Source organism: Enhydra lutris, unplaced genomic scaffold (assembly GCF_002288905.1).
Source record: "Enhydra lutris kenyoni isolate GAN:26980312 unplaced genomic scaffold, ASM228890v2 scaffoldscaffold92, whole genome shotgun sequence".
NCBI classification, from domain to species: Eukaryota; Metazoa; Chordata; class Mammalia; order Carnivora; family Mustelidae; genus Enhydra; species Enhydra lutris.
The window spans coordinates 3556545-3574746 of NW_019154176.1; the positions used below are offsets into that span (position 1 = coordinate 3556545).

The 18202-nt window shown below is 41.9% G+C and overlaps 1 protein-coding gene and 1 long non-coding RNA gene across 2 annotated transcripts; both read right to left on the reverse strand.

Annotated features, from left to right (window-relative positions):
- Nucleotides 1-624: 624 nt before the first annotated feature.
- On the reverse strand, nucleotides 625-906 carry LOC111162554 (uncharacterized protein NCBP2-AS2-like). The gene has a single exon (XM_022527049.1). It carries the CDS (start codon nucleotides 904-906, stop codon nucleotides 625-627), a length of 282 nt encoding a protein of 93 aa, XP_022382757.1.
- A 3451-nt stretch (nucleotides 907-4357) lies between these two features.
- On the reverse strand, nucleotides 4358-18202 carry LOC111162555. The gene is made up of 2 exons (XR_002641579.1): nucleotides 17811-18202; nucleotides 4358-5215 (listed from the first exon to the last, which is right to left on the reverse strand). It is a non-coding gene; the product is annotated as an uncharacterized LOC111162555 (long non-coding RNA).

The window sequence follows — 18202 nt, forward strand, 5'->3', positions numbered from 1 at the left end:
GCAGAGAGAGAGGAGGAAGCAGGCTCCCTGCTGAGCAGAAAGCCCGATGTGGGGCTTGAACCCAGGACCTGGGATCATGACCTGAGCCGAAGGCAGCGGCTTAACCCACTGAGCCACCCAGGCGCCCCTCAATAGCAATTTTTTTTTAAAGATTTATTTATTTGACAGTCAATATCAATTTCTGACTTCTCTCTCTCTCTTCCCGCCCCTCCTCAGCTCACACATTTAATCAAAGAATTTTGGCAGCTGTGTCTTTCCCTCCTTCCTCTCCCCTAGAAGTAGAGCGCTGCTCTATCAGTGCAGAAGCAGCGTCACTGAACACGAGTTTTAGTCCCACTCGCAGAGGGCACGATCCTTCGGGCTGTGGTTCGGTTCACGGCTCTATGTGGTGCATCAGGGCCCGGCTTGGGGGGGTCATTTCTTCACACCCTGCCCAGTCTGATCACAGGGCTTCCCCGGGGATGTCGGTTTGGCCTGGGCTTTCTGATTAATGAGGGCTCTGCAGGCCAACAGTCTGACTCCGGATTCAAAGCCGTGCACTGTGCCCAGGATGACTGCTGAGCGCCGAGGCCCGGGTCGAGCCCAGAAGGGAAAGCCGGCGACCCTGGCCCGCACAGCCTGGGTTTAGGGGTTAGCTCTGGGGCCCCTCTGGTTACCTGGCAGTGACCCTGGGCATTCCCAGAGGCCGCAGCGCAGCTCCTCAGTGAAGGTGTCTCTAAAGTGGGCAGCGTGGCGACCCAGGGAGCACGCGGGCCCAGCCACGAGGGCTCGAAGACGCCGGGCTGCGTCCTGGCGGCACAGCTGGGCCTGCATCAGTGCAGACCCCGCGAGGCGCTTAGACTCGGACAGACGCTCCACCAGCTGCGGGCGGTGCTGCAGGACGGCCAGGAGCCGCGGAAGAACCATCCTCTGGGCTACCCGGAATCCGAAGCACGCCGCTCTCAATTTCTGACTTCTCTGTCAACGTGGGGCTCAAACTTACGAGCCTGAGATCAAGAGTCACAGGTCCTACTGACTGAGCCAGCCAGGGACCTCTATCATGAACTTTTACTACAGATTTTTTTTTTTTTTATTTCCATGTGGTTACTATGAGGCTTACATAAAATATCTTTAAATTTTAACACCCTTTAAAAACTGGTAACTTCAGTGGCATTCCTAAATTTTATACTTTTACTCTCCCTCTCACATTTCAGGTTAATGATGTTACAGCTTACATTATTTTTTCAACATATATTGTGTATAGAAAAATTATTATACTTATGGGTATTTTTACTATATTTTCTAACTTAAAATTGGAGTTATAAGTGGATCTTTAATTACATTACAGAATCCAACTTTGAGCATATATTTACCGTTACCAGTGAGCTTTACACTATCTTATGTTTTTATGATGTTAATCAGTGTTCTTTTACATCTACTCAAAGAACTCCCGTTAGTATTTCTTGTAAGGCAGGTGTAGTGGTAATGAATTCCCACAGCTTTTGATTGGTCGTAAGTCTTTGTCCTTCAGAAAAGGAGAGAGAGATTTGCCAGGTATAGAAAAGTCTTGTTTTGACAATTTAATTCTCTCAATGTTCTTCTTTTTTTAAATTTTTTTTTTAAGATTTTTTATTTGTTTGTCAGAGGGAGAGAGAGAGAGACAGCGCGAGTGAGCACAAGCAGACAGAGCGGCAGGCAGAGGCAGAGGGAGAAGCAGGCTTCCTGCCAAGCTAGGAGCCCGATGTGGGACTCGATTCCAGGACACTGGGATCATGACCTGAGCCAAAGGCAGCCGCTTAACCAACTGAGCCACCCAGGAGTCCCTCTCTCAATGTTTTTCTTTCAATATTTTGAATATATCATTCCATTCACTCCTGGCCTAAAAAATTTCTATTGGGAAATCCACCCATCATTTTATGGGAGTTCCTTTGTATATAAATTATCTTTCTCTTGCCACTTTCAAAATTCTGTCTTTGACTTTTGACAATTATGTCTTGCTGTATCCCTATTCATGTTCAACCTAGTGGGGGTCAGGTCTCAGGGAATGTGGATGTCCATTTCTCTCTGAGTTTGAGAAGTTTTCAGCCATTCTTGGTTTAAGTCTTCTTCTGGATTTTCCATAATGCAGATATTGTTTCTTTTGACTGTGTTCTATTAAGTCCTGTAGGCTTTCTTCACTCTTTCATTCCTTTTTCTTTTTGCTGCTCTGACTAGATACTTCAACTCTCTAGTCTTCTAGGACACTGATTAATTCTTCTGCATGGTCACATCTGCTTTTCAAGCTTTCTATTGAATTCTTCAGTTCATTAATTGTATTTTTCATCTCTAGGCTTTGTTTATTTTATTTTATTTTTTTGTTTACTAAGTAATCTCTATACCCAACATGGGGCTCAAACTCATGACCCTGAGATCGAGAGTTGCATGTTTTTTTTTTTTTTTAAGATTTTATTTATTTATTTGACAGAGATCACACGTAGGCAGAGAGGCAGGTGGTGGTGGGCGGTGGGGGGGGGGGGAAGCAGGCTCCCCGCTGAGCAGAGAGCCCGAGGTGGGGCTCAATCCCAGGACCCGAGATCGTGACCTGAGCTGAAGGCAGAGCCTTAACCCACTGAGCCACTCAGGCGCCCAAAGAGTTGCATGCTTTGCTGACTGAACCAGCTTGGCCCCCCTCTGTTTGACAAAGAAACAGAAATCATGAAAAACAACCAAACTTCTCATTTTCTCCATGCATTGTTTTACTAATTTTGTTTAGTTATACTATACATCAGTGTGTTCTTGTAGTTCACTAAACTTCTTTAAGAGGAATATTTTGTTTGACATTTTATACATTTCCATTTCTTTAGGGTATCAGAGCTTTATTAGTTTCCTTTGGTAGTATTATGCTTACCTGATTTTTCATGATCCTTCATTACTTACATGGGTAGCTGCACATTTTGAGTAAGTGGTCTTCTCTTTCAGGATTTATAGGTTCACTAAGTAAGGAACCAGTTTAGTCAGGTCAGTTTAGCTTTCTGGACTGTTTGCTGATAGTGTCATTGGGCAGATGGGACTGCTAACAATGTCTGTTTTGGATCAAGGCCAACTGCCTGAGCTCTGAAGTTCGGGGAGCTGTGAATAGTGGTATAGGAATGCTAGCTTGGTTCCCTGCCCAAGCAAGGCTGTAGGCTGGGCTCTGGAGTTGCCTGGGATCTCTAGTCAGGCTTACTAGCTGGTAAGGACTGGGTACTATACTCAGAGGTAGGCAGGGTTATGCATTATCTTCTCTGTGTTGTTTGGGCAGCAAGACAGACACTTCAGTGCCCACATGGCTCATTGTTTGAGGACCCATATTAGGCAAGACTGGGCACTGAATTCTCTGGCTACTTAAAGGTACACAAATCAAGGTAGTCTGAGTAACCTTTCACATTTATGTTGATGGTCACATTTTGTTGGATAGAGTATATCTACATTACAATTCAGTAGAAAATGCCAAATCGATTTTCCAAATATATTGATCAAGAAAACACACATGGTAAGCCAAGGAACAAAGGGGGAGGATACAGAAATATCACCTCACACTTAAAGAGTACAAACAATTTGGAGCAAATCTACATATGTCACAGTATGTTTCTGGGTTTCAATATCTATGTCTAGGGGACTGTCTGTTATGTTTGCCTATTTATCAGATGTTTCCTAGTAGCTATGTGCACAGGTTTGAGGTTAGTACAATGTTTTAACTTGTGTGATTCTGGACTTGTCTGTAAGTCCTTTATCTAGTGCATAGTTCAGAAGGTAGTTGATTAGAAGGACTGTATTCAAAATTCTTTGTATGCTTTATAAGAAAGGAAAGATACTGATTACTTAATCTCTACACCCAACATGGGGTTCGAATTCACTACCCAAGAACAGGAGTCACATGCTCTACTGATTGGTCCAGCCACGTGCCCCTACTTAAGACCTTAAACACAAAGCTTTCAGTGTAATGAACTGCATAAATTTTAGACATCAGAAGGAAAAATAAATGAGGAAAAAATGGAATTCAAAGAAAAACAAAAATAAGACATATGAAAAGCATAAAATTAGATACCTGAATTAAATCCAAATATTAGTAATTATATTACAAATAAATGGACTAAATGCTTCTATTAAATAAGGACTGTTATTATGGATTTAAAAATTATCAATATTAGTGCAATATGTGATTCTGAATCCCCCCCTTGCCCCAAAACAGGCCAAATAAAGGAAAGTTTAAATAAGGTTTGTAGATTAGTTGATAGTATTTTGTCAATGTTAATTTCCTAGTTTCGGTAATTATACTAAGGTTATCTAAGCTGTCAAACTTAAGGAGAGGTGGGTGAAAAATATATAGGGACACAGGTCTTATTTTTACCTCTCTGAATGCCTGAATTTATCTCAAAATGAGAACTTTATTTAGAATCCAGAGTTTTTAAATGACAGCTACAGGTTTTTAAAAAGTCATCTAAAATGCTTAAGAAATCAGGTTGAGAAATACAGGAGAAACAATATGATAAAGATACATAAAAATCTGACAAAAGATTTTAATGAAATGGGCATTTAGAGAGATAAAGGGTTACTTACAATATTTAAATTAATTTACCAAAAAGCAACAGCAATTCCAAAATGATATGCAGCTAATATAACACAGCTTTCAAAAAAATAGAAAACCAAAATAGACAATATAAAAAGAGAATTATAAAAGCTACCCTCAGAGTAGAACATTTCTGATACACCTCTCTCTGGAACAGAATAGAGGAACATTCAATAACCACAAAGGCTTGAGCAAAACAATTAATGAGCTGGACCCAGAGACAGAGGGCACTGCTGGCTGCAAACATTCTTTTCAAGCTTGCATGAAACACTTCTGCAAACTGACCACACACAGGGACAGAAAGCATATCTCAAACGTGTCAAAAGATTAATATAATTCTGTAAAGACCATGAAGCTTGGTCACAATCAATAACAAAAACATTAAAAATACAACATATGGTGGAAATATACAAACACATTTTGAAATAATGTCAAACTACAAACTAGCCAAAGCTTCAAATGCTTACATAACAGAATAAAGTCTGAAAAATGGTCTATGCATTTGAGTTGAGGTAGGAAAGGAATAATAAACACAGAGGCACTTGGGTAGCTCAGCTGGTTAAGCATCTGATGCTTGATCTCAGGTCAGGTCTTCATCTTGGGTCGGGAATTCAAGCCTTGCACTGGGTTCCATGCTGGGTGTGGAGCCTATTTAAAAATAAATACATACATATAAGGAAAGTATGGTCTGACTACAACGCTGCTTGTTGACAGGCCAAGACTGGCAATAAAACAGATGAAAAAATATCCCATGCAAAAAGAAACCAAAAGATGGGGTGCCTGGGTGGCTCAGTGGGTTAGAGCCTCTGCCTTCAGCTCAGGTCATGATCTCCGGGTCCTGGGATTGAGCCCCACATCAGGCTTTCTGCTTAGCAGGGAGACTGCTTCCTCTTCTTTCTCTGCCTGCCTCTCTGCCTACTTGTGATCTCCATCAAATAAATAAAATCTTTAAAAAAAAGTTTTTTCAATTAGCCAACATATAGTACATCATTAGTTTCTGATGTAGTGTTCAATGACTCATTAGTTGCGTTTAAGATTCAGTGATCATCACAATGTGTTCCCACCTTAGAAATTTTAAATATTTTTTATTTAAAAAAATTGCCATTTGGGGAAAAAAAAAAAGTTTTGTAGTACCTCTTCCCAATGTATACATATCAGTAAGGTGACTTAGAGAACAGAAGTCAGTGGTTCACTTTGGGTCCTCCTAACTGAGCCAGCAGCTAATTGCTCAGGCGCAGACCACTGATTTCAACTGTGCATCAAGGACTTAAAGCAGAGTCTATTAAAAACAAAGGGTATCAATAATGACTTACCAGAGGACAAATCAACAGCTGCTTCCCTGTAAGGGTGACAGTATAATTTACCTGACCTTCCTTTCTTTGACACCAAGACCATATCAGGGTATCTTATGAATGTAAGAATATACGGCCATCTCCATCCCTCTGGGGAACAGTTGTACTATGGAGTTGTACTATGTAGTAACCAATAAATATTATCTGTCAACAAATATCATATGTTAGCTCTGTGAGGATAATATAGGAGAACCCCACTAAAAATGGTATGCCCTGCCACTCTGGAAAACAGGATGGAGATTCCTCAAAAAGTTGAAAACAGAACTACTCCATGACCCAGCAATTGCAATACTAGAGATTTACCCCAAAGATATAAAAGTAGCAATCTGAAGGGGCACTTGCACCCCAATGTTTATAGCAGCAATGTCCATGATAGGCAAACTATGGATGTCCATCAACAGACCCAGATGTCTATCGACAGATGAACTAAAGATGTGGTGTATATACAAATACAATAGAAATTACCCCGCCATCAAAAAGAATGAAATCTTGGGGCGCCTGGGTGGCTCAGTGGTTAAAGCCTCTGCCTTCAGCTCAGGTCATGATCCCAGGGTCCTGGGATCGAGCCTCACATCGGGCTCTCTGCTCAGCAGGGAGCCTGCCTCCTCCTCCTCTCTCTCTCTCTGCCTGCCTCTCTGCCTACTTGTGATCTGTCTGTCAAATAAATAAAAATCTTTAAAAAAAAAAAATGAAATCTTGCCATTTGCAACAACATGGATGGAGCTAGAGTATATTATGCTAAGTAAAATGAAACAGAAACAAATACTGTATGATTTCATTCACATATGGAATTTAAGAAAACAGATGAACATATGGGAGGCAAAAAAGAGAAAGAGAGGGAAAAACAAACCAGAGACTGTGAAAGAACAAACAGGGTTGATGGAGGGAGGTGGGTGGGGAAATGGGCTAAATGGGTGATGAATATCAAGGAGGGGAGTTGATACGATGAGCATTGGGTGTTATGTGTAAATGATGAATCACTGAAATCTCCTGAAATCAATATTGCATTACATGTTAACAAAACAGGATTTACATAAAAATTAGGGAAAAAAGAATTCAAAATAACAGTCATAAAGATATTCAAGAAACTGAGAAGAATGGATGAACATACTAAACATTTCAACAGAAACAGAAAACATCAAGTAACAAACAGGGCTGCCTGGATGACCTCTTTGAAAGAGCGTGACTTCTCAGGAAACTGCTTTCCCTGAAGAGAAGGAGGAAAAATTGTCTCTTTCATTTCTAAAGCTGATGTCACAGGAATGAGTGAAATTTAGAGATGTGGCCGTGATCTTTTCTCCAGAGCAATGGGCTCATTTAAGCCCTGAAGAGAAAAAACTGTATAAGGATGTAATGCTGTGATTACCTTGTATTTTTGGACACTATGTTTTGGTGCACTTATAAGGTAGATGTGATATCCTCTTTGAGGCAAGGAAAGGAGCCCTGGGTGCTGGAGAAAGATGGTAACAAGTGCTCCATGCCCAGTGTGTCAGGAAGCTCTCACTATGTTAAGATAGAAAACTTTGTACTTTTGTCCAATGTTATGAACATAATGAGTGCAGCACGACTTTCAACCATGTCTCCCACCTTACTGAACATCAGTGAAGTCACAAGGTAGAGAAAGCCCACAAACATGGTCAAACAAAGGTCTTTAGGCACTGCTCATCATTTAGAACACTCTAAATATTTAAATTCTAGATAAATAATTAGGAAGTAATCAGTGTTGCAAAACCTTTAACAGAGCTTCAAAAGTTATTTCACACCAGAGCATATACATAAACTAAAGCCACACAGATGTGATGTATATCAGAGCCTATAGGTTTCTCTCATCCTTTAACACACACCAGAGTTTTCATGTTGGCAAGACCAAACCTGACTCACCACCAAAAAATTCATACTCAAAAGAAACTCTTTGCCTCTGTACCAAATAATTCATATTAAAAGAAAATATTATACATGTAATTAGTTTAAAAAGGACTTCAGTCCATACGATTTATCCTACATCAAAAAGTTCATACTAGGGGCACCTGGGTGGCTCAGTGGGTTGAGCCTCTGCCTTCAGCTTGGGTCATGGTTTCAGGGTCCTGGGATCAAGCCCTGCATGGGGCTCTCTGCTCAGTGGGGAGCCTGCTTCCCCTCTCTCTCTCTCTGCCTGCCTCTCTGCCTACCTGTGATCTCTCTCTCTGTCAAATAAATAAATAAAATCTTTAAAAAAAAAAAAGTTCATACTAAGAGAGACTCTACAAATGTATTGTGAAAAAAATCCTTTAAAACTGGCTCAAGGTGCCTAGGTGGTTCAGTTGGTTAAGCATGTGACTCTTGGTTTTGGTTCAGGTCATGAGCTCAGGGTCCTGAGATCAAGCGCCATTATGAGGTTCCCCACTCAGAGGGAGTCTGCTTGGGATTCTCTCCCTCTCCCTCCCATTCCTTCTTGTCCCTCTCCTTGCTCATGCTCATTTGTTCTCTCTCTCTCCCTCTCTCAAATAAATAAAATCTTTAAAAAATAAAAATAAAGGGGAGGAGCAAGATGGTGAGGACTAGGAGACCGAAATTTCATCTGGTCCCAGAATTCAGCTAGTCAGAAACCATTCTGAACACCTACAAACTCAACAGGAGATTGAAGAAAAGAACAGCAGGAATTCTATGAAGAGAAAAGCAACCACTTTCTGGAAGGTAGGACGTGTGGAGAAGTGAATCCGAGGTGATAAATGGGGAGACAGGCTGCAGGGCGGAGGGGCCAGCTCCCGGCAAGCAATAGAGCAGTGGAGCACAAAACTGGAACTTTTAGAAGTCTGCTCCACAGAGGGACGTCACTCCAGAGGCTAAGCAGGGGGTGGAGCCCTCACTGGGACAGTGTGGTCTCAGGACTTACGGGGTCACAGAAAGACCAGGAGTGCCTAAGTGTGGCAGAGTTCTCAGGTATTAGAGCAGGGAAGCCGGCTGCAGAGGAAAACTGGAAAAAACAAGGAGAGGGGCTCTCAGCTTGGGGTTACCTTGAACTGTGACCCGAGGCACAGTCAGGCCACTACTCTTCAAGCAGGGACCCCACAAGTGGCAGATCCAGGGTTCCACGAGAAGGAGCAGCGCAGAATGCTATAGGAATCTGTTGGGTTTGGAGACTCCAGATGGGGCTGTGTGCCAGAGATAGAGGTGCTTGGTCAGAGACTGGGTGAGCACGGAGTGTGGCCAGAGACCAGAAAGACAGGAGTGATGACTGCTTTTGTCTGAGGGCTCACTGAAGAGGGGGGCCCACTGAGCCACCCAGGCGCCCCTTAAAAACATTTTTAATTTTCATTTTTATTGTCATATTCTATCCCTTCATTGTATTTAACCTTATTTTTTTATATACATATATGCTTTTCTTTCTCTTAAAATTTTGGGTTTCTTCTAACAGACCAAATATACCCTAAATCTAGTGTATGGCTTTGTCCTAGCCTCCAGACTGATCACATTCTGTTTTTTCTTTTCTTTTTTTTTTTTTTTTTGTCAGAGAGAGAGGGAGAGAGAGCGAGCACAGGCAGACAGAATGGCAGGCAGAGACAGAGGGAGAAGCAGGCTCCCCGCCAAGCAAGGAGCCCGACGTGGGACTCGATCCCAGGACGCTGGGATCATGACCTGAGCCGAAGGCAGCTGCTTAACCAACTGAGCCACCCAGGCGTCCCTTTTCTTTTTTTTTTAAACCAACTTATCAATTTCTTTTTAAAAATCTTTTAAAAAAATCTTTTAAAATTTTATCATTATAGTTATATTCCATCCCTTCATTGTGTTTACTCTTATTTTTATATATAAGTTTTTCTTTCTTTAAAATGTTGGGAGAAGGGGCACCTGGATGGCTCAGTCATTTAGTGGTTGCCTTTGGCTCAGGTCATGATCCCAGGGTACTGGGATTGAGCCCTGCATTGGGCTCCCTGCTCAGCGGGAAGCCTGCTTCTCCCTTTCCCACTCCCTCTGCTTGTGTTCCCTTTCTTGCTGTGTCTCTCTCTGTCAAATAAACAAATAAAATCTTTAAAAAAAAAAAGTTGGGAGGCAATTTCTTCTAGCAGACCAAAATACACCCAAAATCAAGTGTGTGTCTCTGTTCCATTCACCAGCCTAATCACACTTTTTTTTTCCCTTCTTCTCCCCCCAGTCCCCAGCCACAACCTCGCTAGTTTTGGATCTCTTCTGATTTGGTTAGTGTATATTTTTCTGGGATCATCGTTACCCTTTTAGCATTTTGTTCTCTCATCATCTATTCTTCTCTGGACAAAATGACAAGGTGGAAAAACTCACTTCAAAAAAAAAAAAAAAAGAACAGAAAAGAACAAGAGGCAGTACCGACTACTGGGGACCCAATTAATACAGACATCAGTAAGATGTCAGAACTAGAGTTCAGAATGACAACTATAAAGATGCTAGCTGGGCTTGAAAAAAGCATAGAAGATACTAGCATATCCTTTTCTGGAGAAATAAAAGAACTAAAATCTAACCAAGTTGAAATAAAAAAAAAGCTATTGATGAGGTGCAATCAAAAGTGGAGGCTCTTACTGCTAGAATAAATGAGTCCGAAGAGAGAATTAGTGATAAAGAAGACCAAATGCTGGGGAATAAAGAAGCTGAGAAAAAGATAAACAACTATTCGATCACGAGGGGAGAATTTGAGTGATAAATGATACCATAAAGTGAAATAATATTAGAGTAATTGGGATCCCAGAAGAAAAAGAAAGAGGGGTAGAAGGTATATTGGAGCAAATTATAGCGGAGAGCTTTCCTAATTTGGGGAAGGAAACAAGCATCAAAATCCAGGAGGCACAGAGAACGTCCCCTTAAAATCAATAAAAATGAGGTCAATATTTAATTTAATAGTAAATTAATAGTAAAACTTACAAGTCTCAATGACAAAGAGAAAATCCTGAAAGCAGCTCGGGACAAGAGGTCTATCAAGGGCAGAAACATTAGATTGGCAGAAAACCTATCCACAGAGACCTGGCAGGCCAAGGACAGGCATGATATATTCAGGGTACTAAAGAGGAAAGATATGCAGCCAAGAATGTAGGAGTGATAAAAAGCTTCTAGGGTAAACAGAAACCAGAAGAATTTGTGATCACCAAACCAGCCTACAAGAAATATTGAAAGGGGTCCTCTAACAAAGAGCCCCAGAGTAACACAGACCAGATAGGAACAGAGACAATATACAGTATCAGTCACCTTACAGCAGGCAAAACAATGGAAATAAATTCCTATCTTTCAATAGTTACCCTGAATGTAAATGGGCTAAAGGCCCCAATCAAAAGACACAGAGTGTCAGACTGGATAAAAAAGCAAGAGCCATTGATATGCTGTCTGCAAGAGACTCATTTTAGACCCAAAGATACCCCCAGATTTAAAGTGAGGGGGTAGAAAACCATTTATCATGTTAATGGACTTCAAAAGAAAGCTGGAGTGGCAATACTTATATCATACAAATCAGATATTAAGCTTAAGACTATAATAAGAGATGAGGAAGGACACTATATCATACTTAAAGGGTCTGTCCAACAAGAAGATCTAACAATTTTAAATATCAATGTCCCTAACATGGGAGCAGCCAACTACATAAAGCAACTAATAACAAAATCAAAGAAAAACATTGACAAGAATACAACAATAGTAGGGGACTTTAACACCCCCTCACTGAAATGGACAGATATCTAAACAAAAGATCAAGAAGGAAATAAAGGCTAAAATGACACACTGGACCAAATGGACATCACAGATATATTCAGAACATTCCTTCCAAAGCAACAGAATTCACATTCTTCTCTAGTGCACATGGAACATTCTCCAGAATAGATCACATCCTGGGTCACAAATCAGGTCCCAGCCGGTACCAAAAGACTTGGATCATTCCTTGCATATTTTCAGACCACAATGCTTTGAAACTCAAACTCAATCACAAGAGGAAAGCTGGAAAAAAAATTAAAAACAGGGGCGCCCGGGTGGCTCAGTGGGTTAAAGCCTCTGCCTTCGACTCGGGTCATGATCCCAGGGTCCTGGGATCGAGTCCCCCATCAGGCTCTCTGCTTAGCAGGGAGCCCGCTTCCCTTCCTCTCTCTCTGCCTGCCTCTCTGCCTACTTATGGTCTCTGTCAAATAAATAAAATCTTAAAAAAAAAAAACCACCTTAAATACATGGAAGCTAAAGAACATCCTACTAAAGAAGGGCACCTGGGTGGCTCAGTGGGTTAATCCTCTGCCTTCGGCTCAGGTCATGATCTCAGGGTTCTGGGATCAAGCCCTGCATTGGGCTCTCTGCTCAGCAGGAAGCCTGCTTCCCCCTCTCTCTGCCTGACTCTCTGCCTACTTGTGTTCTCTCTTTCTCTCTGTAAATAAAATCTTTAACAAAATAAAATAAAACAAAATAAATAAAAAATTCATGGAAACAAATGAAAATGAAAACACAACTGTTCAAACTATGGGATGCAGCAAAGATGGTCCTGAGAGGAAAGTATATAGCAATACAAGTCTTTCTCAAGAAACAAGAAAGGTCTCAAATACATAACCTAACCCTATACCTAAAGGAGCTGGAGCAAGAACAGCAAATATAGCCTAAACCCAGCAGCGGAAGAGAAATAAGAGAAATAAATGAAATACAAACCAAAAGAACAGTAGAATAGATCAACGAAACTAGGAGCTGGTTCTCTGGAAGAACTAGTAAGACTGATAAACCCCTGGCCAGACCTATCAAAAAGAAGGGAGAAAGGACCCAAATTAGTAAAACCATGAATGAAAAAGGAGAGATCAGAACCAACACCAAAGAAATACAATTATAAGAACATATTACGAGCAACCATGTGCCAGCAAATTAGACAATCTGGAAGAAATGGATGCATTCTCAGAGTCGTATAAACTACCAAAACTGAACCAGGAAGAAATAGAAAACCTGAACAGACCTATAACCAGTAAGGAGATTGAAACAGTCTTCAAAAATCCCCCAACACGCCTGGGTGGCTGGCTCAGTCATTAAGTGTCTGCCTTCAGCTCAGGTCATGATCTCAAAATCTTGGGATCAAGTCCCACTTGGGGCTTCCCTCGGGAAACCTGTTTGTCTCTCTCCCACTTCCCCTGCTTGTGTTTCCTTTCTCACTGTGTTTCTCTCTGTTAAATAAGTAAAATCTTAAAACAAACAAACAAACAAACAAACCTCCCAACAAACAAAGGCCCAGGGCCAGATAGCTTCCCAGGGGAATTCTACCAAACATTTAAAGAAGAATTAATTCCTATTCTCCTGAAATTGTTCCAAAAAATAGAAATGGAAAGAAAACTTCCAAACTCATTTTATGAGGCCAGCATTACCTTGACCCCAAAACCAAAAAAAGACCCCGTCAAAAAGGAGAATTACAGGGGCGCCTGGGTGGCTCAGTGGGTTAAAGCCTCTGCCTTCGGTTCAGGTCATGATCTCAGGTCCTGGGATCGAGCCCTGCATCGGGCTCTCTGCTCAGCAGGGAGCCTGCTTCCTCCTCTCTCTCTGCCTGCCTCTCTGCCTACTTGTGATCTCTGTCAAATAAATAAATAAAAAATCTTTAAAAAAAAAAAAAAGAATTACAGACCAATATCCTTGATGAAACTAGATGCAAAAATTCTCACCAAAATACTAGCCAATAGGTTCCAACAGTACATTAAAAGGATTATTCACCATGACCAAGTGGGATTTATTCCTGGGTTGCAAGATTGGTTCAACATCCACAAATCAATCAGTATGATATTTTTAATGTCATTAATAAAAGAAAAAACAAGAACCATATGATCCTCTCAATAGATGCTGAAAAAGCATTTGACAAAGTACAGCATCCCTTCCTGATCAAAATTCTTCATAGTGTAGGCACAGAGAGTACATACTTCAATATCATCAAAGCCATCTTTGAAAAACCCACAGTGAATATCATTCTCAATGGGGAAAACCTGAGAGCTTTTCCGCTAAGGTCAGGAACACAGAGGGATGTCCACTATCACCCCTGCTATTCAACATAGTACTAGAAGTCCTAGGCTCAGCAATCAGACACCACCAACAACAAAAACAAAAGGCATCCGAATCATCAAAGAAGTCAAACTCACTCTTTGCAGGTGACACGATACTTTATGTGGAAAACCCAAAAGATTCCACCCCAAAACTGCTAGAAGTCATACAGGAATTCAGTAAAGTATCAGGATATAAAATCAATGCACAGAAATCAGTTGCACTTCAATAAAACAAAAACAAGACAGAAGAAAGAGAAATTAAGGATTCAATCCCATTTATAATTGCACCAAAACCATAACATACCTAGGAATAAATCTATCCAAAGAGACAAAGGATCAGTACTCAGAAACTATAGAACATTCATGGAAGAAACTGAGGAAGACACAAAGAAATGGAAAAACATTCCATGGTCATGGACTGGAAGAACAAATCTTGTGAAAATGTCTATGCTACGTAGAACAATCTACACATTCAATGCAATCCCTATTAAAATACCATCAACTTTTTTTTCACAGAAATGGAACAAATAATCTTAAAATTTGCATAGAATCAGAAAAGACTCTGAATAGCCACAGCAATGTTGAAAAAGAAAACCAAAGCTCGTGGCATCATAATTCCAGACTTCAAGCTCTATTACAAAGCTGTAATCATCAAGACAGTATGGTACTGGCACGATAAACAGACACATAGATTAATGCAACAGAATAGAGAACTCAGAAATGGACCCTCAACTCTATGGTCAACCTATCTTTGACAAAGCAGGGAAGAGTATCCAATGAAAAAAGACAGCCTCTTCAACAAATGGTGTTGGTTAAATTGGACAGCTACATACAGAAGGAGGAATGTGGACCATTTCCTTACCCCACACAAAAATAGACTCAAAATGGATGAAAGACCTCAATGTGAGACAGGAATCTATCAAAATCCTTGAGAAGAGGCGCCTGGGTGGCTCAGTGGGTTAAAGCCTCTGCCTTCAGCTCGGGTCATGATTCCAGGGTCCTGGGATCGAGCCCCAAATCGGGCTCTCTGCTCAGCAGGGAGCCTGCTTCCTCCTCTCTCTCTCTGCCTGCCTCTCTGCCTACTTGTGATCTCTGACAAAAAAAAAAAAAAAAAAAAAAAAATCCTTGAGGCGAACACAGGCAGCAACTCTTCAACCTCAGCCACAGCAATTACTTCCTAGACACATCATCAAAGGCAAGAGGAGCAAGGGCAAAAATGAACTATTGGAACTTCATCTACTATTGGTAGATTCAAAAAGCAAGATAAAATGCTTTTGCACAGCAAGGGAAACAGTCAACAAAACCAAAAAACAACTAACAGAATGGGACAGAATATTTGCAAATGACATATCAGATAAAGAGCTGGTATCCAAAATCTACCAAACTCAACTTATCAAACTCAATACCCAAAGAACAAATAATCCAATCAAGAAATGGGCAGAAGACATAAACAGACATTTCTGGAAAGAAGACATCCAAATGACCAACAGACACATGAAAACATGCTCAATACTATTAGGCATCAGAGAAATACAAATAAAATCCACAATGAGATACCACCTCACACTAGTCAAAATGGCTAAAATTAACAAGCCAGGAAACAAAAGAGGGTAGCAAGGATAGGGATACGCTGTTGGTGGGAATGTAAGCTGGTGTAGCCACTCTGGAAAACAGTATGGAGGTACCTCAAAAAGTTGAAAATAGAGCTATCCTATGATCCAGCAATTGCACTACTGGGTATTTACCCCAAACATAAAAATGGACTGATCTGAAGGGGTACCTGCATCCCAATGTTTATAGCAGCAATGTCCACAATAGCCAAACTATGGAAAGAGCCCAAGTGTCCATCAATAGATGGATGAAGATATATATATATATGGCGGAATATTATGCAGCCTTTAAAAAAAAAATCTTGGGGCACCTGGGTGACTCAGTGGGTTAAGCCTCTGCCTTCAGCTCAGGTCATGATCTCAGGGTCCTGGGATCGAGTCCGGCATCAGGCTCTCTGCTCAGCGGGGAGCCTGCTTCCCCTCTCTGTCTGCCTCTCTGCCTACTTGTGATCTCTGTCAAATAAATATTTAAAAAAAAAACAAAAACAAAACAAAAAACCCCAAAATCTTGCCATTTGCAATGACATGGATGGAACTAGAGGGCATTATGCTGAGGGAAATAAGTCAATCAGAGAAAGACAATTATCATATGATCTCACTGATATGTGGAATTTGAGAAACAAGGCAGAGGATCATAGGTGAAGAGAGCAAAAAAGGAAATAAGAAGGGAGACAAACCATAAAAGACTCTTAATCTCAGGAACAAACTGAGGGTTGCTGGAGTGAAGGGGGATGGGAGGGATGGGGTGGCTGGGTGATGGACACTGGGGAGGGTATGTGTTGTGGTGAGCACTGTGTATTGTGTTATGCCTGATGAATCATATCTTAAAAAATGGGGGTGCCGTGGGTGGCTCAGTTGGTTAAGCCACTGCTTTTGGCTCAGGTCATGATCCCAGAGTCCCAGGATCGAGTCCCACACAGGGTTCCCAGCTCCGTGGGGAGTCTGCTTCTCCCTCTGACCTTCTCTCCTTTCATGTTCTCTCACTCTGTCTCAAATAAATAAATAAAATCTTTAAAAAAAGACTGATGAATCACAGACCTGTACCCCTGAAACAAATAATACATTATATGTTAATAATAAAAAATAAAATAAAGGTCAAGTTTAACGTATGTTTGTTTTTTTTTTTTTTTAAGATTTTATTTATTTATTTAACACAGAGAGAGATCACAAGTAGGCAGAGAGGTAGGCAGAGAGAGAGGAGGAAGCAGGCTTCCCGCCGAACAGAAAGCCCGATGCGGGGCTTGATCCCAGGACCCTGAGATCATGACCTGAGCCGAAGGCAGAGGCTTAACCCACTGAGCCACCCGGCGCCCCTAACGTATGTATTTTATTTTCAACTTATGCTCGGAGTTCACCATAGAATGGATTCAGTTATCCACACAGAGAGAGCATACATGCAAAATGTTAAAAATGGGTGAAACTACTATAATGAACATTCACTGTACCGGATGTTCAACAAATTTTGTTCAAAGTTTCAGATTTTACAGAAGAAAAATTGAGGGGATAAACCACATTCAGTCCAAACATCCCGTTAAGGGTAAAGTCAGTTATTCTGGAACTAGTGCCACAAGGCCCCACCTTTTTCTCCTGGAGGCCCTTCTTGTGATGGTTTGTGGGGGATGCACGGGCCCAGGACGTTCAGAGCACAAGACAGCGGAGTATTCTTGCTTTCATTTAGAAGAATGACTTATGGCCCGTACATGTCCGTTCTTATACACAGAAACACACACACCCTTGAACCTAAGTCTTTCTTTCTACCTATAGGTAACGTTCAAAAAGAAAAACAGGGGGCGCCTGGGTGGCTCAGTCCTTAAACGTCTGCCTTATGCTCAGGTCATGATCCCAGAGATCGAGTCTGGCGTAGGGCTCCCCGCTAGGTGGGGCGCCTGCTTCTCCCTCTGCCTGCTGCTCCCCCTGCTTGTGTTCTCTTTCTGGCTGTCTCTGTCAAATAAGTACATAAAATCTTTTTTTAAAATTAATTTATTTTTTTAATTTGACAGACAGAGATCACAAGTAGGCAGAGAGAGAGAGAGAGGAAAGGGCTCAGTCTCCCCGCTGAGCAGAGAGATCGATGCGGGGCTCGATCCCAGGACCCTGAGATCATGACCTGAGCCAAAGGCAGAGGCTTTAATCCACTGAGCCACACAGGCGCCCCTAAACACACAAAATCTTAAAATAAAAAAAAAAAGGAAGAAGAAAAGAAAAAGAAAAACAGACAATGCCAAGGCCAAACGCTAGCAAGAAACTTTCTCTTGCCTATGAGTAGAGGAAAGTCCCGCTGAACCAAGGCTCCGCCGGTGCTCACCACAAGGGTCAGGAGTGCCAGCGTCGGGAGAACCGCAGGGCACCGGGTCGGGACAACGTCCCCGGCTCGTCGGAAATTCACTTCCTCCCGGAAAAGAGTCGCAACCGTTACCTGAGGCGTCTGAACCGGGAGGCACCGTGGCCGAAAACACTCCGCAGGCGCGCCCTCACCTCACCTCCCGGACCGGCCCAACGCGGGCACCAGCGACCGCGAAGGGCACGAGCTCAAGGACCCGGCCCCTCTCAAGAGGCCGCTTGGAGACCGGGTCGCACCTGTGTTTTAACGCCCTCCTCGCATTCGGGCCTCCTTTTCACGCGGCCTAGCGGAACACAGGTTCAGGCCCGCGACGACTAACCTGAGTCGCCCAAGGTAACGCTGAGCAACGCCGCAAA